The 24,873-nt window shown below is 50.7% G+C and overlaps 2 protein-coding genes across 2 annotated transcripts in view; both read right to left on the minus strand.

Annotated features, from left to right (window-relative positions):
• Positions 1-10,267: 10,267 nt before the first annotated feature.
• LOC102011862 lies at positions 10,268-15,235 on the minus strand. The gene is given in 9 exon segments (XM_013502768.1): positions 10,268-10,892; positions 11,623-11,769; positions 12,152-12,263; positions 12,650-12,775; positions 12,778-12,924; positions 13,151-13,397; positions 14,052-14,152; positions 14,482-14,594; positions 14,874-15,235. Coding segments are annotated over 8 exon segments (1,014 nt in total). The 5' UTR covers positions 14,588-14,594; positions 14,874-15,235; the 3' UTR covers positions 10,268-10,864.
• A 2,492-nt stretch (positions 15,236-17,727) lies between these two features.
• Positions 17,728-24,873, minus strand: part of Gpt2 (glutamic pyruvate transaminase (alanine aminotransferase) 2) — a gene marked incomplete in the record, with an annotated part of 36,828 nt that continues 29,682 nt past the window's right edge. Inside the window, 4 exon segments of the mRNA XM_013502769.1 lie at positions 17,728-19,955; positions 21,246-21,358; positions 22,330-22,485; positions 24,345-24,519. Coding sequence (XP_013358223.1) covers positions 19,865-19,955; positions 21,246-21,358; positions 22,330-22,485; positions 24,345-24,519 — 535 coding nt within the window.

Here is a 24,873-nt window from a genome sequence, read left to right on the forward strand (position 1 = left end):
GATAAAAGGAGGGAAACATTAACAGACATACTCTGGAATTTTCTATTTAATTCTTTCCGCTGGTCACTGAAATTGCACAAGGAAAAACTATGGATAAATGAGGATTCTTATATCTGAAAAGGTTTTGTTTGTTAAAATATATTTATTAAATGTGTATAACACATTTTAAATGTTATAATTATACGTATACCTATCATCACTGTTTTAGTATTTATGAGTGGAAAATAGTTATTAGCATATCATCCCTTTGACAGTAGACTCCAGATCAACAGCAGTAATTTTATTGTGTGCTTTTGTGTGTATTTATATATATTTGCTCTGATGGACTTGCCGCAAGCTATTGGGAACAAATTTAAATTCTGTTTTGTATTAATGATATAGTGAGGGGATCTACTCCATCATGGCTAATCCTATTTTATATAAAAGGCAAATAATCTCATATATCTAAATTTCAGTTTCTGGATTCACATGAATCTCATGTTCTGAACGTTTGTTAGTAAATGATGTAATTCAGCTAGATCTTACACCTGTCCTATGCCCTTAAGGGTACCTTATTTTTCTCCACCTTAAAATAATCATTTCTGTTCTTTCAGAAAGCTGACTTTCACCCGTCAGCTTACTGTACAGCATAACGTTTGCTGACATTTTCTCACCCACCAGCCCTGTGCTGAATGCCACAGGCAGCTCTCTTCCCTCTGTGCGTCCCCTCTCCCCTCTCCCTGGCCCTTTCCCCCCCGCCTCTTTCCCTTCATGAGTATTACTGACATTGATAATATGCTCCTTCCAAGAACAATAACCACGAAGTTCGCTTACGTGGAGTGTTTACTTTTTGATATTTGTACAACTCACATATACCGTCTGACTGCCGCGAGGCACCTGTCAGTTGGATTTACATCGTCTAGGAAAAGCAGTATCTTGACATGAAGAATACGTTAAGCATTTTAACGTTAGATACTTGTGAAGTTTCAGACTTTATTTAACTGTGAGTTTGGGGAGATTAATTAATATATTGCTTTATAAAGTACCTCGTTGACTTTAAATATAAGAAATGTCATTGTTCAATATTCAGTTATTTTTAAAAAATCTCTTTTAACATGAATGTTTATACCACTAGAGTTTAGAAACACCATTAAAATCATTGTAAAATTAAGTAGTTACAAACATCTCTTTCAGATATTTCAGTGAGTGGTATTTTCTTTTAGACATTATAATTCTTTGTGTTTTGCTATTAGGAAACTTAAACTTCCAAGTAAATAAATGCACTGTAATGATTGAAAACCAGATTAAAAATATTATTTAATTATATCAAATTTTCAGAAAAATAGTGATATAGAATATAATAAGTTTTGCTCCTTTCAAATTAGAACTAATTGTAGTAATTGGCAATTAATTATATATAGTTTCAAAAGAGGCTATTAACTGGTGAATGTCATTAGATGCTCATAGAATCTCCTGGCTTAGCAGACAGATTTTCAAGTCTCTCAAAACTGAAAAACAAATCTGAAAACTGACATTTTAGTGATATTTAGAATGCTTCATAATGATTTTTCCTGAAATTACAGGATGCTTTTGTTCTATTTTACTAATATTGATTTTTAGATATTGTGGAAATAGGCATTGCAGGTCTGAAATGTTAAAATAGCTATTTTCTGTCTCATATTTTAATGATAAAATACGTAAAAAGAAAATTTAGATAAAACGAATAGCATTTATAAGTAACCACTCCCGTAGTCACACACTGTATGAATATCACAGTCAGAAACTTGCTATACAGTCTTCCTTGTTGATTTCCTAAGTTGTATCTCTGTTTTTTTAAAAGCAGGAATGTGCTCAGTACATGCTTGGAGCTGTACGTTTTGTTCCTTAGGAATACTGTGTACATATATTGCCATTTACATATGCTACTTATATATCTGCCTTATTTCAACAGATTTCTATGTATGACCATGGATAATTTAGTTTTAAAATCTCATGTCAATACACCCTTTAGTTACCGCCATGTTTTAAAATTATGAGCAAGGCTTCACTGTAAAACCCAGATAGATAGTATTTTGTGTACTTCATCAGGCATGTCTTAGGATCGGGGATATGCTCAGGGGCACAAGTGCCTGCCTGGCAAGGACAAGGTCCTGAGTTCGATTCTCAGTACCCCCGGAAAAAAAAATCATAACCATAAGGCGTGTCTTTACTACTTTAGAAGTAATGTTGGGTTAAATGGTATATGTATTTTACAATTTGTTATATGACTCCTAATTGTTCCACTAAAAGGCTATAATAATTTACTGTATATTCCCTAACATCTGTGTAGGAATGTTTGCCAAACTTTACCCTTAATAAACAGCATCTTTGCTCTTAAAAAAAAAAAAAAGGTACAAATCCAAGGAAGGTAATACCTTACTAAGTTACAGAACTGTTGGCAAACCAATATAGTCCTCTTTAATACAATAAAATAATATTTCTGTTGGAGTCATACATCACTTTAGTGATGACAATTTTCACTCTAGAAATATCACTTAGATATCACACTGTGGTTTCTCCAGCAGAGCAAGTTCTTTTGTACAGATTAATGTCTTCTACAACTTTACAGTTTCTGCTTTTAAAGTGAGCTCCTCAGAGTACAGCTAGAAAGGGGGCCACCCTCTCGCCTGACACGGAAGGGACAGGAAGGGACGTTCGTGGGAAACCTGTCACTAAACCATTCCAGGCAGACCTGCTTCCGGGTGGAGGTTTGGGGTTTGCTAAGTAGCAGAGCAGCTTCCTCGCCACGATGTACTGAGAGTCAGCCCTGGCCCCAAGAGTTTGTAGAAACAACAAAAAAAAGAAACAGACAATAAATTGAGCTCCTGGGCACACAGGTCTGGTTCACAGCATCAGAGCAACTGTGCGTGTCTAAAGGTGGCTCTGCTTTGTTCTGGGCTTTTCCACAGCCAGGGAAAGTCCCAGTGTCTGAACAGCTTTAACATTCTATCTTAAGAGGATGCACTATTGGGCCAGGGAGATAGCTCAGTGACACAGAGCCTGCTTGGCTAGCGCAAGGTCCTGAGGTAGATTCCCAATCCAAAAAAAAAAAAAAAAGACGCAGTGTCTATACCAACTTTTCCCAAGTACTTTTTAAAAAATGGTTACAGCTTCACATAAATGCTGGAACCCTAACAATTAATCATTTCAAGCCATTTAACATCAGATGATCGTTGTGATTTAGAACCCCTGTGTCTTTATATTTTGCTGAAGATCACATAACCTTACTCCTGCTTATAATTTCTTTTTTACCTAAAATATAATTGTATTTTTTAAAATAACAAATATATTGTCAGCCTGGAGAGACCTGGGGGACCTGGTGCTGTGTATCAATGTTCTTTGCCAATTCTATACAAATGTTGCCGCCACCATTGGTGTCCATATATTTCCTCTGGCTGAAGCTGCCAGTTCTCCAACCTCAGCATTCAATGTATGCATTACTCATTTGCATCTTGGCCTTTATCAGCATTTGAAAATATCTAGCTTGCCGCTGAGGCTGACTCCTTTCTCTGTGATTAAAGCTGCCTGAGTCAAAACAGTTTTTCTGCATCATGAGGATGTGGTTTGCATACGTCTGTCATTACTGAAACTATACTTGTAAGTGAAATATCAATAGATTTAAGTTCTATTGTTTTCTTTCTTCTATTTCTTTCTGCCGGGATCCACAACGGAATGTTTTTGCACGTATGTTTTAGTTCTTGCTGCACCAATAACAGACTTCACAATGGAAGGCAGTCCCCACTCTGCTGAGAAGTCTGTGGCTATGCAGCTTTCCAGGGGAATCGATAATACATATCGATGTCGGGGCTGGGGATTTAGCTCAGCGGCAAAAGCGCCTGCCTGGCAAGCCCAAGGTCGTGAGTTCGGTTCCCGGTACCGGAAAAAAACCAAAAAAAAAAAAAAACAAAAAAAAAAACAAAACATATCGATGTCCAGCGCATCAACTCCGACCACACTCGGGTTCGTAGGGTTCAAGCATTTCTGCGCTGCAGCAGTTGTAACAGTTTCCTTCCGGTCATCAAAGACGTGGTCTGAAGACCAGATCTTCTGTTCGGGCTGCGCGAGGGAACCATGAGGTAGAGCGGTACACCGACCCTGCCACAGCCCCGCTGGCTGGCAGCTTAGTGCGCAGGCAGCGTAAAGCCCAGCGCCGGGACTTCCCAAGGTTCGGCCCCACCGATCACAGTTCGTAAAATTGACCTGGTTAATCATAGACCATTTAAAAACTAGAAATATAAGGAAACAAAATGAAGTTACAAATAAATTAACAACTCCAAGATGATTATGGTATATCTAATTCCTTTCAGGATTTTTGTACAAGTATGTCCATATTAAAAATGTCATTATGCCATGTATACTTTCTGCCACTAATTTTCCATTGACTATTATATGTCCTCAGGCTAATAAGTATTTCTCAAAACCCTAACTGCTAACAATAGCATAAGTGAACATGTTATAGGTGTGACATATTTTGCAACAATGTATGATAAACATCCTTATAGTTAAATATAAATCTAACTACATATGTATATATGTTTATTTTCTTAAATTTATTCATAGAAGTTCATTATTGGATCAAATTATTTAGATTGTTATATTTAGTTCTTCATCTTAATATATTTATGTGCTTCATAATTAAACCATTTAAAAAGATGATCTGTGTGCTATAGTTTAGATGTTGAATATTTCTCAGAGAGCCATGTGTTGAAGGCCTGGTACCCAGAGTGGTACTATTGGAGGTGGTGGAATTTTAAGAGGCAGGGCCTGATGGGAGGTCTTTAGGTCACTGGGGATTCCTTGAAAAGGATCAGAGCTCCTCCTCCATCGGGTTGGTCATCCAGTTCCACTGAATGCACAGCTTTGGAAGGGGTGCAAGTGGAGCAGTGAGGGAGGAAAGGGACAGCTACCTAGCCATTCAGAGTGCAGAATCAGCCCCGGTGATCAATGGGGTGACAGGTGCACAGCCAGGTTGCTCTCACATCCCTCAAAAAGGCTCACGGGACCCTATCCCTTTCCTGGTGTTCTCTTTGTTTCCTAGCCATGAAGTGAGCTGTTTGCTCTGCCACTTGCTCTACCTATAACATGCTGCCTCACCACAGGCCCAAAACAGCATGACCAGCTGATCATGGAATGGAGCCACCAAAACTGTCAGCCCAGACAAATCTTTTTGAAGTTGATTTTCTTGGGTATTTTTATAGTGATGGGTAGTGTACATTCCCATTCCTTCTTGCATTCAGTGAGTTTAACCTTATACTCAAGATTTGAACTTTTGTCACAATAATTGTTGTCCTTCCAGGGAATTTTTAGGCAATTGCAAATAAATATGAATGTACATTCTTAGATTTAGACTTTGATATTTCACACTTTTATAAGTATTGTCGAATTACCTTCAGAAAAATTGTACCATTTTTCATTCAAACCACCAAGAGATTCTTCTCCATCTTTCACCAAAGCTGAGTCTTCATTGTATTTAATTAATTAATTTAGTTATTTATTTTTGTCTTTTTGAGACAGGGTCTTGCTATGCAGTCCAGGCTGGCCTTGAGCTCACTTTGTAGCCAGACTGGTCTTGAATTTGCAATAATCTTCCTGCCTCAGCCTCCTGAGTGCTGGGATTACAGGCATGTACCACCACATCTGGTTTTAGCTGTGTCTTTATTCAAGATACTTAGCTAATGTTGCAGTTGGATGTAGTGATAAGCTGAAATTGTATCAATTTTCAGAGAAATTCTTTTTTTTTTCTGGTACCGGGAATCCAACTCACAACCTCACGCTTGCCAGGCAGGTGCTGTGCCACTGAGCTAAATCCCCAGCCCCTCAGAGCAATTCTAAATCTGAGAATTTGTGCTCCAAACTGTACAGGAAATAATTGTATAAAAACATATTGATGTGTATACAAGTATGGTTATTGCAACATTTTGGTTTTTTGTTAAAGTAACTCACTAGAAACTATCTTCATAAATGAGAACTGCCTCCGTATGTTGTGACATTGTCATACTGTGCGATCTCATTGAAAGTTTAAAAACATGAATCTCTATGTGCTCTTTGAAAGTTTGAAAACATGAGTCTCTATGTGCTCGTCTAAGAGCTTCCACACAGATAATTATGAGCTATAACCTGGGTGCAGTACTGTAACAGACTTTTCTGAGCTTGTCCTTTATTGGTGGGAGTCAGGGGTGCTTGCCGATGGGTCTGCGGGTCAGGACTTAAAGTCCCGTGCATGTGGCCCTCAGCAGTCTGGCACTGTGTTTCTCCTGGAGTCTGTATCAGGTAGGTGTTATGACTACAAGGCTTGTGCCTATGCCCACCTTGGTAATTTTGTGTCCGTGTGTTATGGCTTGAATCTTTGTGGTGAGTGGGCCCTACCTCCAGAGCGAGCGGGTATGATGGATATCACAGCATCTATCCCTGTAGTGCGCTCAGCGGCTGGAACATGGTCATTCGTACCTGAGGTGACCCAAAGGGCCCCACCTGTATGTCAGTCCATGTACCACAGATGATTGCACTTATGCCAAACCCCTAATGCCACCCACTTACCCCTGGGACCTGGGATTATTGTCCTTTGGGCATCAGTGTCTGAGAGACCAGGAAAAGCCTGGCCTTCCTTCCCTTCCACCCTCTTAGGAGGGCAGTGTCACACACTCCCAAAACCTCAATCCCCTTTTCTTTCTGAGGGAGGGAGGTCAGGATGCACACGAGGAGGGTCCTCCTCCTCATCTGACTGCCGGGCTTCCTGTCTCAGCTGTCTTTGCCATCCCAGTGATGAAGCCTCGAAGCCTCAGCCATCCTCTTCCCACGCTGTGTTTGGGACTGACAGGCCACCAATGCCTAAACATGAGTTATGAAGGGTGATTCACGCACTGCATCTAAAACAATTACTTGACGTTTTTCTTTTTAATTTTTTAGTGGCGGTAGTGGCTTGATTTAATTTCAATGCAGGGCATCATCCCCAAATAGAGTGTTTTTTTTTCTTTTTTTGATACTAACAGAATCCAGGGAACATGTGGCAGATGACACTGCAACTGTGAGATATTCATGGCATCCAGAGTAAGTTGGTTCAGGCCAAACTTTTAGATATGAAAGCACTAAGCAGACATCAGTATTTAATGCTCCTGCTCAGGAGTTTGAAAATACTCTAATAGTTTCATTTAATTGTTTGGCTAAACACCTACCAGTGATGGCCCACTCAGAGGGAAGCAGAAGGGTCACAGATCCCTCGGTTTCATGTAGAAGGTAAGGTGAAGTGCTTGTGAATATTGGAATGCTACTAGAATAGTTTTCTCAGAGAAGACTGGCTCACCCACAGTGTGAGGGCCCAAAATGCCTTCCCATTCCCTGTCATCACTTTCACCAAGACTCTGAGCAATAAATTTGTGAGTGTCTTCCTGGAGTGAAGTCAGTTTGTGAGTGGCCTGTGGCTTCCTTGAAGAGCACCGGGATCCCCATTTATAGACCATCCCTGCCAGCCTGTGATGGATTAACTATCGGTCTACTCGTAACACCCAGCTGAACTGAATCAGCGTGGTGCTGGGTGTAGCTGGCCCACCTGACGATCGTTGCCAGCAGCATAAAAAGAGAACTGGAGGAGAAGATGGTGTGCTGGTGATTGTCCTGGAAAAGTCTGTCATGCTGGCTTTCCTGATATGAACTCAGCTGTTCTCACTGTTGGAGGAGCTCGGGTCCTCAAGGTCACTGAGGATGGCTGTGGTTCTTTTCCGGGGCGCTCTGGTCCTTACCTTGAGCACAGCTTCCCGGCTCCAGTGCAGATCTCTCAGCCTGCTGGCACAGATCCTTTACCCTTCTGGCACAGACTTTCTAGCTTCCACCACTGACCTTTGGGCCTTCCCAGCGCAGATCCTTGATAGAGATTTGCATGAGACATTGTCGTGGGTGCTGGGCTTCAAGATGGACTTGTGGAGGACCTTACCATGTGTTCTAGGTCTTCAGCTAGACTTGTGCAGGACATGGCCGTGGGACACAGGGCCTCAACTGGACTCTGTAGGTATCTAATCTGTAGAAAGTATAATAATCTTTTGCATTTTCCTCTTTGGGTGAATATTAGAAAATAATCCTATAAATGACGTATCCTGTAGAAAATACATTCCTTTGTAAACCCTGACCATAACAGCAGAAACTGCAGTCAGTGAATTTGGAAAACGAAGGGGGTGAGAATCACTGGATTCTGAGGTGTAGAGGCCACGGGGCGGCCCTCAGCCACCAGAGGCAATGTGAGTGTGGCTGCTGTCATGGGTGAGAGAGTCAAGGCAGCACCAGAGAGTCTAACTCATGCAGACCTAGGGTGTGGTGGGCCCATTGTCTAGAAGGGAGAAAGGGCAAAGACCTACTAAGTCCTCACCTCATGCAAATAAGCAGAAGAGTTCTATACCCAGTGAGCAAAGATCTAACTGGATTCACAGACACTAAGCTATGAATCCTCAATCAATCCCTGATTTGAGCCAGAGTGAATACCCAGAATCCCTGCAAGAGAGGGGAGGTGTGTCTCCTTGGGGAAGTACTGCAGCACATGATTAGAAGGCTTTCTCTCCACCTTCCCACAGGCACCTGAGGTCTTTCATAGGGGAAGAGCATGGTGCAAAAAAGAAATAATGAGGATCTTTGAGGAATTACTGGACACTGACTCTGAATTGATACCAATTCCAGGTTGTCTAAAATATCACTTTCCCCGTGACCCTCACTAAGGTCTACGAGGTCAAGTGAGTTGAAGTTGACTCATCATCAACTTCAGACCCATCTCACCGTCACTGGTTCCCTGAACTCATCCTGTGGTCATTTCCCCAGCCTAGAAAACAAAGACCAACAGCTATGGTCAGCAGCTGGAAAAAATCCCTACCCTCTACCGTGACTTGTGCAGTAATAGCTTTACATGGTAGGACAGGGTCATTAGAAGGCATGAGACCTGCTTTTACCTGGTAACATAACACGTGGAAATCAGCGCACATTCCTGCCGGCATTAAAGAGATTAGCGCCACCTCACAGGCATAAAGATGTCGGGGTATATGTCTCTCAATAGCCACATTCAACTTTTCTTTTTGGCCCTCATAGAAGACAGATGGGATTGTGGGTAAATTACAGTAGGTTTTCTTAATCTTACTCAGGTTATGACTACAATAACAGTCTTTGTAGCAGATATGGCTTAATTTCTAATTCAAATGAAGGCATAATTTTGTTTCCTGGTACCTACAGATCTGTCCCTCTCAGTCCATAAGGTTCAGAAGCATTTTGCCCTCCACTGGTGAGGCAGCAGTAGACCTTCACCTTCCTCCCGCAGGGAGTGTCAACTCTCCATCCCTCTTGCCATTACTTATTGCTAGGGGTCTTGATTGCTTTTCCTTTCCATCAGATACCATGGTAGTCAGCTACATTGGGGACATTATGCTGATTTTACCAAGTCAGTGAGAAGCAGCAGCTACTTTAGATGTATGGGGAAACACTTGCTGAGTTGGGGAGTGAAATCTTTGGTCTTCTTCCTGGTGCAATTTCTAGGGGTCTTAGTGGTGTGGCTCGGGTAGGGATTGCACTGTCAAGGGAAAAAGTAAAGTTCTCACATTTGGTTCCTCTGACAAACAGAAAAGGAATCCTCCGATCTGCTGCCTGCAGGCTTCGGAACCAAGAAAGCCAGTGGGATAATTCCGTCTGATTGCGAAGTCTTGAGAATGGGTGGGGTGGGAGAGGCTAGAAGTTCTGGTCTGAGTTAGGAAGCTTGGAAGAGCACCTTCAATGTCACAGGTGAGGAATGGAGCAAGTGCATGGCTTTTTGCCTTTCCTGTCTCTTTGTTCTATCAAGGCCTGGGAAGGATGTGATTTCTCTCTGCACCAGGGAGGGCAATCTTCTTTCAGTCTAGTGATTCACATGAGAAAGTCTTGCAGGACCCCCCTCCCTCACACACCTAGAAAGAATGTCTTACCAGCCATCGGGCAATCAGGTGTTCACATGAAATTATGCATCACGTGGACAATAAAACAAAATTCCAGAGTAATTAAGATGTTTGTTTCCAAATAAAGATCTTTATTTAAATGTCAGAAGATAGTAAGTTATTGAATGAGGAAGTAAAAATAATGAAATTATTTTACATATAGAGAGCATAGAAACAATCCCTGAAGCCGGGCATGGTGGCACATGCCATGTAATCCCAGCACTGGAAAGGCTGAGGCAGGAGGATCTTTGCCAGTTCGAGGCCAGCCTGGGCTACAAAGTGAGCTCAAGGCCAGCCTGTACTGCATAGCGAGAGCCTGTCTCAAAAGAAAAGAAAGAGTCCCTGAATTTGTGAAGCTGAATATATTTTAGTGGCAGCATCCTTCCAACAATACCACTGTATTTTTGGCTCAGAGGAGCAGTTGACCACATAGCACCAGAGCAGAAGACAGAAATTCTTCTCTTTGTTCAGACTTCTTGTTCCAACTTCTTAGTTAGAAACCTAAGGGTAAAATACCTTTGTTTAGCACCAAGAGGAAATGGCTTAACATTCTAAGAACAACTGCACAGTGGTAATAACCAAAATACCACAAGCAGCACGAGATGTTCAAGTGTGGACCCTGAGATGCCATGGAGCACGGGAAGGCACTGGAGCAGCAGAGAAATGGGCTGCCATTGGTCAGGAGAGATAAAGCTGCCACAGACGAGCCCACCTTCGCAGGCCTAGGGGTGGGTCACGATGGGCCTGAAGGGAGTAAGGAGGTCTGTTGATTCCTTGCTTGATCTGAAGCAGCAGAGGAGATCCAGGCCAGCAGAACCCAAGTCTAAATGGTTTGCTGGAGCTCAGGAATAGACAGCAGGTGCTAGCACAGCAGAGGACCAGCAGGAGACAGATTTCTCTTGATCACATTTTCAGGAGCTTCTCCGGAGCTTCTTCCATCTTTGGAAAAGAAGCAAATGTTACTACAAGACTCTGAGGACACTCAGGGACAATTCTGCTGGGGATCTGTCCCCCGTCCCCTGACCTCAGATCTGTCCTCACTAAGGGCCATACATTTCTCTCCCCCGCCCTCTCATCCCTGCCCCCAGGAGCCTGCAGTAACCTTCTCCTGCTCTGCATCCCAGCATGATCCCTGCGCCCTGAACACTGGAATGACTCAGGACTGAAGCTGTCGTTATGGGACCTGCTCCCTGACCACAGGCTGCTTCCCTCTCTCATGGAAGGGGCTGGCGGACTTGTAGGGGAGGTGGGAGAGTCTGCATTTGGGTACCGAGGCCTGGTTCCTAGGGCTGGAGGGGAGCTGCAGGCAGACAGACATCCTGCTCCTTTTCCCTCCTCACCTGAGAGTCACACACGAAGGCCCCGAGCGCAGCGTCTCGGCCCCACCCCACCCATTCACTGTCTGCCTGCCTGGGAGTTCGGACCGCAGCCTCAGCTGGGCCCCTACTGGCTCCGGAGGCAACTCTGCCCCAGGTAGGGAAGGCAGAGCTGGCTGAGGAGCTGGAGGCTGCAGGAGGCTGCCAGAGGAACAGTCTCAGCAGAGCCTGGATTCCCAGGAGTCCCCAGAGGGCTGGCCTCCTTCTCACCTCATCCTGGACAGACCCTGGTTGTAGCTTTCTACCTCCACTGAGGGGAACAAAGCCTCTTCCTGTGGGAAGGCAGCCCTGACCTGCAGCCTGTGAGTCGAATTGGGAAAAGCTTCCTGGCCCAGGTCCCGCTCCTCTTCCTCTGCGGCAGTGATGGCGAACCTCTCAGAGCTTTCAATGATAACGCACAGGGGCTGGGGCATGAATGCCGTAAGTTCGGCACGAGGAACCTACGGGATGAGTCATCATTCCTCCTTACACATGAAGTGGAGCCTCCATGATGACGTCACCCCAATACAGATGTTTTCCCTCTTCGTGTTCCTTCCGTGTCCCTACCTTGCATCCCTGGTCCCTCCTCAAATGGAATCTGGGTGGACCAGGCTTTGTTTCGCTAAAACCCTATAGAACACAGCAGGCCTGGTGTTGGTATGGGCTGCTCTACCTCTAGCTTGTGCTCCCCACTCGGGGCTGAGCTCGCTGAGCGATTGCTACCACGTGACTGGAGGTCTCACTGTCCGGTTCCATTTCAAGGTGCAGCAGGGACAGAGACTCTGAGCATTTTCCCCTCCTTCCTCCCCGCACCCGCCTCCCTCCCCATTCTGATTGCCACACCTCCACCAAATGTATCCTCCTGCGATGCCAAGTAGGATGATCAGGATGGGCAGGAGGATGGCCCCGGGGCTCAGGTTGGTGGCCTTGGCACTGGGTGGGCTGGTGGGTGGTGCTGGAGTGGAAACAGGAGACAGTCAGCATTTGTCCAGCCCCCAGATCTGAGCAGCTGCCTCCTCAGCTCCAGCTACCTGAGCTAACAGCGACCAGGTGAGATGAAAAGGAAAAGTGACTCCCAGGGAAAGCCTGGTAAGAGGCGGATGCCTACAGCATGGAAATCAGCAAGAAATCCAGGGTGGGTGGATCGCAGGCGTGTGCAGTGAGCAAGAGGTGTTAGGAGGGGAGAAGGGAAACGATTGGAAGAAAACACTTGCCACCATTCCCCAGGGCGAAACCACTCCAGACCACTGTAAATGGAGCATTTCCACACAGGCACACGCACACACGTGGGACCATCGCATCTGAAGGGAGCCACCTCTTCCCCCTGCTCTTCCCAGGTACCTCTGGTCTTGAGACTTTCCTTCCAGTGCTCCAGGAACTCCTTCAGCCAACTCCCACAGTCATCCACCGATGTCCGGTATAAGAAGGGGAACAGCTCCTGGTCATTCTTCCACTTCTCTTTCAGCACCTCCATCCAGGGGGGACCTCCGTCCACTCTCTTTGGTTCGAGTCAACACGGAGCAAAGTCTGTCCATTGCAGCCAAACTCCCAGGCCCCGCTGAAGTGTCCACCAGCTTTCTGGTGACAGGTCATGGTGGCCTGCAGCATGAGGGGAGCTGCCCCATGGAAAGAGAACAGCCTCAGCTCTGGACACACCCTTGGCCCCCACCCAATATCCACCTCCTCTGAGCTACACATCTGGCCTTGTTCTTGCTCCACACCCCACCTTGATGCTGGAGTTGTTGCACGGACTGACGTCCAATTATTTTCTTCCCACACAAATGGGATAAATATCCCTACAGCCAACCACCTCTCTGACTCCCTCAGAGTATTCTGATTTACCTGGGGATGTACAGTTCTGTAGTTTAAGCTGAAGCATTTCTTGTTTCAACCTGTCGCACATATCCTGCAGTGTTTCTGACTGCCGTCCCCAGGTCTTGGTGCTATTCACCTTCCCTCCAAGGACATCCGTGGATACAGTCATAGGAAAGAAAAGTCTTCTGACCCACCAGACCCTGGATTGTGCACCACTGCTGTCCAGGCGGGGGTTTAGGACAGATGGTGAATTCATAGCAAAGAGAGTGGGTGCCTGGGAGGGAAAAGCATGAGGAAGGATTAGGGGTGAGCAGGGAATGGATCCATCTGTCACCTCATAACCTCTGTGAGGGGAGGAGCATCTCTGAAGGGCTGCGCTGGGTGGGGGACTGCTCCTTCCCACACCGCGTTCTCCCCCATCTAAACCTAGCACTCTTTCCTCGCTCGAGAAGGAAAAGGACATTCCCTGGTAGCAGCCGCATGTCCCAGGAGAAGGTGCACATTCCCTCTGCCCATGCGACTAATCCCCACATTCATGACCACCTGATCGTGATGGAAGACACTGCCGGGATGGCAGAGGGTCTTAGAAGCAACCCAGCTGGGCTGCAGGGAGATGGGGAGTCTGTGGAGCTGCCCTGACTTGGGGCGAGGACGGGAGCCATGTGGGACACAAGGTTCAGTTTATGATTGGGGTTCATAGGGTTTGTAGTGCCTGCTGGGACTAGTAGATTGGCTTCTGTCAGCTCGGGAAGGGGTAGCCTCCACTGCACCATGTAGAAAAAGCAATTAAGAGATCTTATGTACCCCTCCCTGCTGCTTTAGCTTCTGCGGGGAGGAAGGGGGGGTGTTGCTGGCGAGCGTCCTCAGGCAGGGGCACAAGGTGCCAGCTGGGGCTTCTGGTTTGGAAGGTGGGGGAGGCCTGTGGTACCTGAGGTCTGGTCAAGGTGGGTAGCGGCACCGGGGCACAGCGACTCAGGAGGGAAGTGGGCGGATGTGGCTGGTGCGGCTGTGGAGTCCTGGGGACGTGACCTGCTGGCAAAGATTCTTGAGGACTCTGGGGGACAGAGCTTCTAAGAACCAGCCAGGCCTGAGCAGGGTTCAGCTTTCTGGCTTAGGAGCCCTTTCAGGCTTGGAGGCCGCACGTTGCAGGAGCTGGGCGCGGAGCGGCGGCCTGGGTCGCCTGACCGACAGCCCTCTGGGTGGTTCTCCTCCCTCTCCATCCCCGGCATCCCGGGATTTCTGCTGCTCCGCCGGCCCCTGGGCGAGCGGTGAGAAGGGCTGAAGTGACCTGGACGCCAGGGAAGGAGCCGGGGAGCGGGGCGAGTGGGAGCCGTGCTGGGGCCAGCGCGGGGACTCACCATTGCAGGCCGCCCAGCGAGGCGCCCCCAGCAGCAGCAGCGGCGGCAGCAGCGGCAGCCAGACCCGGGCGCCCAGGAGGAAGTCAGCGGTCGCGGCCCGCGCCATGGGTCCTCTGGGGACCGGGAAGGGGGTTTTGAGCGCAACCAACCAAGCAGGGCGGGGACCCGCGGCCCTACCTGCGGCTGCACCGCCTGCGCCTCCCAAAGTTTCTGAGGACTTGGGGGACCCAGGGTTGGGGTACGCAGGGCTTCCGCGGGCTCTCCCCGTCGGCCGTCCGCGCCCCGCAGCGCAATCCGGCCTCCTCGGATCCTTCTGCAGCGAGGGGCGCCGCGGCCCGCAGGGGACGCCCCCTCCCGCGGCTCCCCGCGCCCCCTCCCGCGCCCCGCCTGACCTGCGGCCCTGTCCTGCTCTGCTGCCCGCAAGAGCTTGCAGCGCCGTCCCTCCTCGACGCCACAGACGCGTCTGGCCAGACTCGCAAGAGCGCTGAACACAACGGAGCTCACTGCGGATGTTCCTGCGCTGAGGGGGCCCCCCCTGGGTTCCTGGGCGCGCCGGGTGGTGCCCGGTAGGGATCCTGCAGTGCCCTGCAACTGGGAGCGGAGAGGTGCGCCCTCCGGGGGTGGGGGGCGGTGTGATGCGCGGGGCGCGTCACCACCATACCTGGCTATCCTGTTTCATTATTGTCCTTTCATCAAGACCAGGTCCTCTTGATTTCTGTAGTTAGGTTTTTTTTTAGTACTGGGGACTGAACCTGGAGCCTTCATACTGCTCCCCTTCTTAAATTTTATATTTTAAGACAGGGTTTTGGTAAGTTAGTAAGTTGCTCAGGCTAGCTCTGAACTTGTGAGAGTCCTACGCTTTTTACAATGACAGTAGAAGTGGACTAATAAACTTCCTATTTCAGAAGCACTGACAAGAAAATGACCCGTGCACTCTGGTTAGCAGAATATGTTCAGAAGTGTGGGAAGTTGTTCTCACTGCTCTAAATGTCATTTGCATAATGTATCTGGCATGCCAAGGGCGTATTTTTCTCGAATTTCAACATTATCAAAGATACTCAAGGCACATGCTCAACGAGTGCAGCTACTCGCTAGGAATTATGCTCGCGCTCTCTCTCTCGCTCTCTCTCTCACACAGACACACACACACACTTAAAACACACACTTGTCCTATTACCCCATGACTGGGTATTACTAACCCCACTTTGCGGACAATAGCGGTGATTCACAGCCAAGGTGCTCTCCAGGCGTGCCCCGCTCTGGACGCTGCCTTGGGCTGAGACCGTTGCACCCCTTGCGGTGGGGCCTTGTCCACCCTGCCAGACGCACTCAGTGGCCTGGAAGAGCTGGTGGGAAATGCCCACTCCTCCAGAGGCTCCACAGTAGCCCTAAAGACAAGCAGGAGAAATACTCTATGTAAGAATATTCTTCAGGCAGCATTGGTTTTAATCAAGACCTGCCCACACCTAAATGCGTACTTGAATGGTCATCCATAGAATGGATGAGCTAGCTCAGAGGAATGTTCACCAGGCATTTTATTAAGGAGTTACATTCAAGGGGGAGGTTAGTATCAATAACTACACACACCATCAGGACAGTAGGGATGAATATATTCCCAGAATTTGGTGAACTTGTTGCTTGATAAACTCTGGTTAGAGGATCACAACATATTTCATATTTCCCCCCTTGCCTTTTGTTTTCTGGCTTTTCCACATGAATATGCTTACTTTGATAATCTGGAGTTTTTTCAGAGATTAGCACTTTTGTGTAATGTACCCTTTTGTGCTTTTTTTTTTTTTTTTTTTTTTGAGACAGGGTCTCGCTGTGCAGTTCAGGGGGGCCTTCAGCTATGTTGCCCAGGCTGGCCTCGAACTTCCAGCGACCTTCCTGCCTCAGAATCCGAAGTGCTGGGACTACAGCTGTGTGCCACCATGCCTGGCTGCTCTGATCCTGTTCTAATCATCACTAGGGTTCTGGATCCGTTTCCCTTTTCTTCAGAGGTGGTTGATATTTTTATTGGGCTACGTATGGATCCCCACAATGGATTGAATCTGGGGCCTGGTACACCCAAGGCAAGGGCCCTACCACTGGATCTATTTCTGAAGTTTAAACTGCAGTACTGTATCTTCAAAAGGACTTCAAAGGATGCCCCAATAGCTGGAGAAGAGGCAGATGAAATTGGGGAGGAGACAGTCTTAAGTGCAGTCACTGAACTGTGGTGGCCACTGCAGCTCAGCCCTTGAAGGCAAACCCAGCTCTCCACGACTTGGAAGCTCCTGACTCACACCGGCTCCTCGTGGGGCCTCTGCAGAAACATTCCAAGTGTGACCACACACACTGTACACAGAAAATAATCTAGGATAACAACGGTTTTTTCCGTTAACAGATAAATGAAGCTGTTTCCTGCGCAAAGTCTGTGCGCTCTGGTGCAGGACGCCTGTAGCCCCCTCGGCTGCCAACCAGCAAGGGCCCTTCTCCCTGGAGCACCACCCCTGTTCTATCCCGCTCTAAAAGGCCCCTCGTAAAGATTTGTCAGTGCAGCTCCACCTCCAGCCTCCTTTTCTATGGGGAACGGCTTCTTCACGCCTTCAAGAGGACCATGGGCCCCAAGACCCTCTGCCTGTCCACGCAGGAGGCCAGCACAGCTCCTCCTCCTGGCCACCGAGATGGCTTGGGGAAGGGCGCACGGACCACAGCCCCCGGCAGGGTCCTTCCTTGGGCTCTTCCAGTGTGTGCTGGGTGAGGGCCTGGGTGTGACAGCGTGAACATTGGAGGTGAAGCCATCCGCCCTCCCAGACAGAAGGCAACACCTTCCTGTCCTGCCTAAGCCACTCTGAGTAGATTCCTAACAGTTCCAAGACAGTCCTCCTTTTTTCATGTATTTTCCAACAGGAATTTTAGTGGAAAAAATGAAGGCAACCACTCTACCTGTCCCTCCCCACCACCCCTATGAGGGCAGGCTTATTTCCAGAAAGCCCGTCTGCGTTCATGGTAGCATCCTATTTCAGAGAATCCGTGAAGTTTTTGCACCTCAAGTGACAAGCCGTCCACAACAGAGAACCCACAGCGCCCCAGCAGCGTAGCGTCCCTGGGGTCGAGGCCCCCTGGACGGGCAAGCCGAGAAGCCGTGGTGGTTTGCAGCACCGAGACGAGAGGCTGCGACCGTGCTAGGAACACGCGCTGCCGGGAGCGGTGAAGTCGGCCACTCAACGTTCAGATTGAAACAAGAAAAATGAAACACCACCATCATTTGGGACATGGACTTTATTGTTTAGAAATTTCCAGCAGAGCCCCCTCATCCAGTCCCTCTGTAAGGAGATGCCCGTGAAGATCGAGGCTGGACAACAGCAGCGCGCCCTGCAGGTGCGTGAGGGGCGCCCCGCACCCCACAGGCGGAGAAGCGCAGCACACAGGTGTGGCCTCAAGGGGAAGACCCCAAAGCCGGCTTTCTGGGGTACTGATGGAAGAGGAAAGGCATCGAACAGAATCTGCAGAAAATCGAATCTGTCATGACTGCCATTCCGACCTTAGGTGAACGCCCACACCAGCTGACCTTATTAGTAGTTTATTTGAAAAGCAAACCAAGTGTATATGGCATCTCTTAAAAAATCATGTAAACATTGCAGTGTTCTTAGGGTTTATCATCTGAAGAGGCTTACAAAAATTACGGGACTTGTTAAGACTATAAATACTAACCCCCCTCCCTCATGAAAAAGCAATTGTTACAAAAATATAAAAAATAGAACAGCTTGTACTATTTAACCTTCCCACCGGAAACCTTACGACTCTGGGACTCGTCCTGGTTTGTACACCGTACAGTAAGCACAAGCGCCTCTTTTCCACCTTCGTGTGGAAGGAAAAGCCCCGAACCACCCCTTTTGCTATCTGAGATTATGGCTCCTTTCCTCCCGAGGACGGCAGGGCTAGCAAGGAAGCTTGAGGGTGCATGCGTTTCCCTGTGTGGAAATCGGCACAGGAAGCTGCCTCCCGACCTCCCGGCTTAGTCTCCCCCGACTGCTCTCTCCGGCTCCTGCAGGTCCTTTGGGAACCCGGGTCCGCAGACTCCTGAGCTGCTCACAACTCCCCAATAGTGAAGGCGGATGTGAAGCCGGGCTGCTGCTGAAGGGGACGAGACGCACCGCGCCTGCGGCTGCCCGCAGCACTGCTTGCGCGAGTGTGGCCAGGGGGCGCTTTGCGAATGTAGGGGCGCTGCTCTCCTGGCTGGAGAGGCCAGTGGCTGCCGCGCATGCGTGCAGAGCTCGGAGGGGAGGAAGGAGCGAAGGTGAAGGCAAACGCTTTGCATGAAATCGCAACACCTCGGTAAACTTTGAGTCTGACTGCATTCTCCCTGCACTGGTGCCTGTCTACCAGGACCTCCGGCTAATCACCAGTTAGGAAATGGAGCAGTTTGAAACATTTCAAAAAACTACAGCAGTGGGGCTGTTGGTTGGTCAACTCCGTAAGGAGCCCCTGTGGCTGAGGGGTGTTTCAGCCTGGCCTAGTCCAGGGGCCCCCAGCAGGGCAGCAGTGTGTGTAATGGCTCAGACAAACCCTCGAGAGAAAACTGCCCCTGGGTCACCAGGGGCATGAGCCATAGGCCCCCACGTAGCTGGACACAGCTGGGCTATCACCCGGGTCCCTGAGGTCCAAGGGGCTCTCTCACACCAGGGCTCTGGCTAAGCATGGACAGGAGAGCCGTCCTTCCTGGAGCCGTCGGTGTGTGGAGCGCTCAGGATCCGCCACGCTGCTCAGAAATGGAGACTGGGTTTGATCCGCAGCCTGGCTCACTCACTCCTCTGTGGGACCTCTGAGCTTGGCTGCGCCCCCAGTGCCACCAGAACCGGGCCCAGCATCCTGCCCTACCTGGGCGCCTCGTCCTTCCTGTCTGAGCTGGGCTGCCCCTCTGCAGGCCACAATGATAGACCCTCCCCCGAGGCCCTACTGGACTCCAGGCCCTACCGTTCAAAGGACTAGAGCTTCACACCACTAAGGGTTTTATTTCATAGACTGTCGGGAAATTCTGTTTCCAGTCCTCACTGCGTTGAAATCGTACATTTCCCAACACCTGCTTGTTGCTCCAGGTCTGAAACACCTCATCCAACACGGCCTGGTTGTTTAAAGCCCGAAGGGAGCTTTTCAAAAGCAGCAACAACGCATGATTCAGAGAACTGTGGCCGCGTCTGCGGAGCAATCCCTCTCCAGTGGCTGCATTGCAAAACCAGGGGCTGAGAGACACTGTGGATTCACATTTGCTCCCAACATCAAGGCACAAAGGAAGGAGTCTCCTGTGCAGAATGACACGCGCGTGACCGGCAACCTGGGGAGGCCCGAGGCAGAGTCCGTGGGGGAGGCCGGTGCGGTCAGGAGGAGCCGGGGGCCGTGCTCAGGCGTACTGCTCGAGGAACTTGATGTGGAAGTCCTTCACCTTCCGGAGCACCGTCTTCAGCTTCTCCACCGGAGGCAGGATGGTCATTCTGTCCGGAAAGAGAGCGTCAGCCTGGCTGCCCAGGGGAGGAGAGGAAGGAGCCCAGCCGCTCACCTCGCTCTGCTAGGAATGGACACGGCTGGAGGAGGCTGGGCCGGGCCTGTCCCTGGCAACAGCTCGAGCCCCTGGACAGTGGCTGGCTCTTAATAAATGACTTGCACCCATATTCGTACATTCACTCGAGACAGGGTTTTGCTGTTGCCCAGGCTGGCCATGAACCCCTGGGCTCTGTGATCCTCCTGCGTCAGCCTCCCAAGGAGATGGGATTACAGGTTATGTACCATTGGTAATAGGTGAAAGCAAAGCTCAAGGAAGGCAGGGCAGCACTGAGGCTCACTCGGGTACGGTCACCCATGGCCCGAGAAGGTCTGTGCCACATCTGGGTCGACGCGTGGAACTCCCAAGAGCGTGAGAGCGTGACTACTGGGAGCTACAAAGCAAGACTTTACTCCTGCTGGGTGGGAGTTTGGCTTTTGTTTCTGCGCTCCAGCAGCTGGTCTCCCACAGTGAGACCGACAGCCTGCACTGACAGCTCTCCTTCCGAAGACTCTCACTCCTCAGTCGGCGTGGCCAGCCAAGCTCTCCCTGCAGCCCCAAGGACCGGCCTCCTGCGCTAGAGACGACCCTCCTGAGGACACTGCTTCCTTTGTGGTGCTGGGGAGCGGAGCCAGGGCCTCGGCTTTGAATGTGCTCTACACTGCCCCCAACCTCAGCAGTGAGCCGGCTGTGAGCAGATGTGGTAGGAGCCACAGGGCCCACCACCAGCGTAAGCAAAGAGCGAGAGCTCTGTGCGTTTGTAAGCCGCTGTTCTGCACAGGACAGGCTCTGTGGGGAGTCGGGCTGAGCCAGGCATCCCCGAGGCCGGCCCGGGTGTGCCTGGCAAGGGCTCTTGGGAGGAGGAGCCGATTCCACTGCGCATCAGCAGGGACTCCCTGCGGGCCACGGTGCATGGTGCAGCTACCCAGTGCCTGCGGTGTGCTGTTACCATGGAGCTCAAAGAAAGCAGGAAGTGAGTAAACACACTCCTGGGGACCTTCCTCTGTGACGTGATAGATGAAGCCAGCAGCGGGAGAGACAGGACAGCCGAGGAGGCCCTCTCAGAGACACGCGTGGCGCCCACCCAGCTTTCCTAACTCGCAGGGCAGGAGCTGAGCACGTCTCCCTGGCAGGACGGAACAGGTGAGACGGGGGAGCCGAACTCAAGGGGGGTCAGAGGCTCCTCTCCCCGCGGTCCTGCAGCCAGCTGACCCGTGAGGCCCGTGTGGAGAGGGCGTCATACCTGAAGTGGTAGGTGCCTTCCCTCTGCCCAAAGCCACTACCAGGAACCACGCAGATGCCAGTCTCCTCCAGGAGCTTCATGCAGTAGAACATGTCCGGAGCCATTTTGTGGGCCTGCGGGAGCAGGGCAGAATTTAAGATCATTCCTAGCTTGGTAATGTACAAACACACCACTAAAACAGCACCAAACAACCGGAAAGGCAGGCTATCTCTCCTGTAGCCGCCCCCGCCCTGGCGGACGACAGAGTCCGGACAGTGAGAGGCTGCTCAGGAACGGGGCACTCGAGGCGCCTTGGGCCACCCAGGGCTAGTGCTGCTGCTGCTCCCCCTGGGCAGCGCCCGCCGACTGCTGTGTCCGCTCCCAGCGGCTGCTGGATGAGCACGGTCAGGGGCCCCCTCGGAGCCGAGCTACCCGGCGCTCTGAAAACAAGGCCGGGGTCTGCACTCCGTGGGCTTTCGGGGACAGTGTCCCTGGGGCCACTCCGGAGCGTGCTCCTCACACACTGGTTTGCACGAGTTACCAGGGAGCCTGTTACACGCACACGCTCAGGCTGCCACAGAGGGTGCCAATTCCGTGTCTGGGACAGGGCCTCGTTCTGAGTGTGTAATGGGGGCTCAGCAGGTTCTGGCTGGGTAAAGATGCCACTTCCAGAAATGCTGCTCTGCCCACAATCCTCCCAGCAGGGACTGCAGTGCCACCTGAGCCTCTGGAATGGCAGTCTTGAGCCTCTTATAGACTCCGGGAGCCCCAGCTGGTATTTCAGCAAGACACCGGGTGACTGGTGCGTGCGGCCACATCTGGGAAGTGGTGGGGAGGGGACCGCCTTGGGGCAGCAGTGCTAACAGAGACCGTCCTGGCCGACTCACCGGTGCTGGCCTCATGTCTGCGCCACAGCTGGCAACGCTAGGCCTGGGCCTTGGAGAACCAGGCGCCTTTCTTTCACAGTAAGCAGCACCTGGCTAAGCGACCACAGAGCTTAAAGCCCAAGGGCCAGCACCTGTGCTCCGCAAGGCCAGAGCCAGCCCCTGACCTAGCTGTCTCAAGGGAGCCCCGGGAGAGGAACCCAGCCCGGTGACACCCAGACCTGAGCTGCTTCCACAGCCTTGGAGGGAATGAAGATCCGAGGAAAGGCGTACATGGCACCCTGCAAGGGGTTGCAGTGGATTCCAGGGACCTCGTTGAACAGGTCTTCTGTCAGCTTCGCTTTTGTGGCCAGATTACCTAGGACGGATTCCTTCTCCTGAGGAAGACAGGAAGAACAGGGGTCTGCATCTCTGGGGGAGGCCCGGCCCCAGCCACGGAGACTGCTCCTTCCACGCGGCTGACGGGCCAATGCATGGCAGGCTGCGTGTGTGCATGCACAGTGAACACGCTCAAACTTGCAGCCCAGGGACTGCCGTGCGCCCTGGCACACACAGTAGCCGTGTCATGGGCTCTACTGCCGTACCAGATGCGTCATTCAACTAAACAAAACCAAAAGAAAACACTCCTTGCAGGTCAATCTGAACGCACCTGCCCCTAAGCAGAAGTACTTCAAGGAGACATGGGTCTCAGCCAGGGGGGCCCGCCACACTCTCAGCCCCTGTGCTGTGCATGGGACACAGGGCCCAGGCAAAGCAGTCACAGTCCCTGTGGCTCAGAGCTCGACAGTGTGCAGGGCTGGAGCAGGGCCTCCCAGGCCTTCAGGAAGAGCTGTCAGAAAGGGGTGAGGGCGCGCACCCGCCGAGGGGCAGGTGAACGACACTCTTGCCTTCCTCCCTGGAAGGACGTCTGCCCACCGCATGATGAACCTGGAGGAAACTGCTGAGTGAAACAAGCCCGTCACACGGAACAACACTGCCAGCCCCACCCCTATGTGGTATCTAAAGCACGTGAACTCAATATGAACACACCTACTGCCAAGGGTAGTCTAAGTCTACCCTTGGACTTAGAAATGGCGAATTTTTGTTATGTGTATTTTACTACAATTTAAAAGAAGAAAGACGACGCTGGACCAGCTGGGAGCTGACTTCTAGGTTACACGACCCAGTTCTTTTTTTTTTTTTTTGAGACAGTTTCACTAAGTTTCTTAGACTGGTCCGGAGTTCTTGACTCAAGCGGTCCTCCTGCCTCAGCCCCCTGCACAGCTGCAGCCCCAGGTGTGTTATGCTTGATGCACACTGTCAGCTTAAGGAGTCTTGCGGCTTGGCTAAGGGACTCAGTTCCACATCCTGGGGGGAAAAGGACACGCCCTTACCACTCCAGGGTGTTGTTCATTGTGTCAATGTGAGAAGTTCAGAAGGTTAACTGACCCAGCAGGGGGCCAGGGTTCTTACTTTGTATTCATCCTGAGCCTGTGCAAGAGGACCGCAGGAGACTATGTGAGAGCTACACGGCCCCTGGGTGGGGGCAGCCTGCTTACAATGTAAGGGAGGGAAAGAGGCTTGTTCCCCCCGTTTTTGCTCTTGTTGCTTTTGCTGTCTTGTGCCGCCTTGAAGTGGTACCCCTGTGCCCTGCCACCCTGCCTTAGAGCAGCTGACTAGACTGAAACCTCCAAAAAGTGTGAGCTGAACAAACAAACCTTTCCTTCCTTAATTCTGGGCATTGGGTATTTTGTCTCAGCAAGGAGGGAAAAGTAACCAAGCCCAGGTGCATGCCACCATACCGCGCTTCCTAAGTCCCTTTTTAACTAGGCAGCGCTGGGCCTCCGTCACACAAACAGCAGGGTCTTGAGTGGATCGTTCTGAGCCAGGAAGACACCTGGTTAGGCTGCAGGGACAACCCACACCGTGCCCCCTTCCCCCTCCTCTCGGCTCAGCGACAGGCACCCTCCGCCCGGTGTCTCCCACTCCGCAACACATGGGTGAGGACGAGGGTCCGCTCCCCATCGCCCCGTGCAGTCTGTCCTCCTGCCCCAAACACACGTGGCCACATCCTCTGGCTTCACCAACTGGTGCGGGTAGTTTAGGCACCGAGAGGACGCTGAGCGCCCCCAGAGGACAGATAGGCACACGGGCCACCCCCACACAGACCCACACCCATGGGAACACGTGGCCACCCTGAGACAGGTCCACCATCTGCCACAGCAGGAACTCACTCGTGACCGGAGAGCAGACTCACCCTGCGGAACTGCTCGAAGGACTCCTCCCCCGGGGCCGGGGGGTTCACCACGATGTCCATGGCAGCCTGTCCAGATACCGGCGGGCATAGACGCACCGAGAGCAGCTTCACCAGCTGGCCCTTGATCTCGGGGTGCAGGTTGATCACCTCCATGTAGCCTCCGCGGTAGCCACACCTAGAGGGTTCAGGAGAGGCAGCACAGCCAACGGTCACAGAAAGGCCTCGCTAGTTGTGGTCTGGACACCAGACTCTCGGCACCATCCGCAACCCAACACCAAACAGCCACCCAGCACCAAATATCCCCGCCACGGCAAGGTGGCCGGAAGTGATGTGCACCAGCCCACCTCTGCACAGGGGGCCGTGCTCCTTCCCACTTCCTGAGACGCTGGGGCACCCCCAGTACTGAGGGTGCACCTCACATGCTGAGAGGCCAGAGCCAATTGCTTCTCGGCCTTTTGGCTAAGATCAAGTGTAGTATCTGAGAAGCCACAGCCACGAGCTCCCTCACCTCAACTGACAGTGTGGGGAA

The sequence above is a fragment of the Chinchilla lanigera genome, unplaced genomic scaffold, assembly GCF_000276665.1.
Source record: "Chinchilla lanigera isolate Chin_1 unplaced genomic scaffold, ChiLan1.0 scaffold00073, whole genome shotgun sequence".
Classification (NCBI taxonomy): Eukaryota; Metazoa; Chordata; class Mammalia; order Rodentia; family Chinchillidae; genus Chinchilla; species Chinchilla lanigera.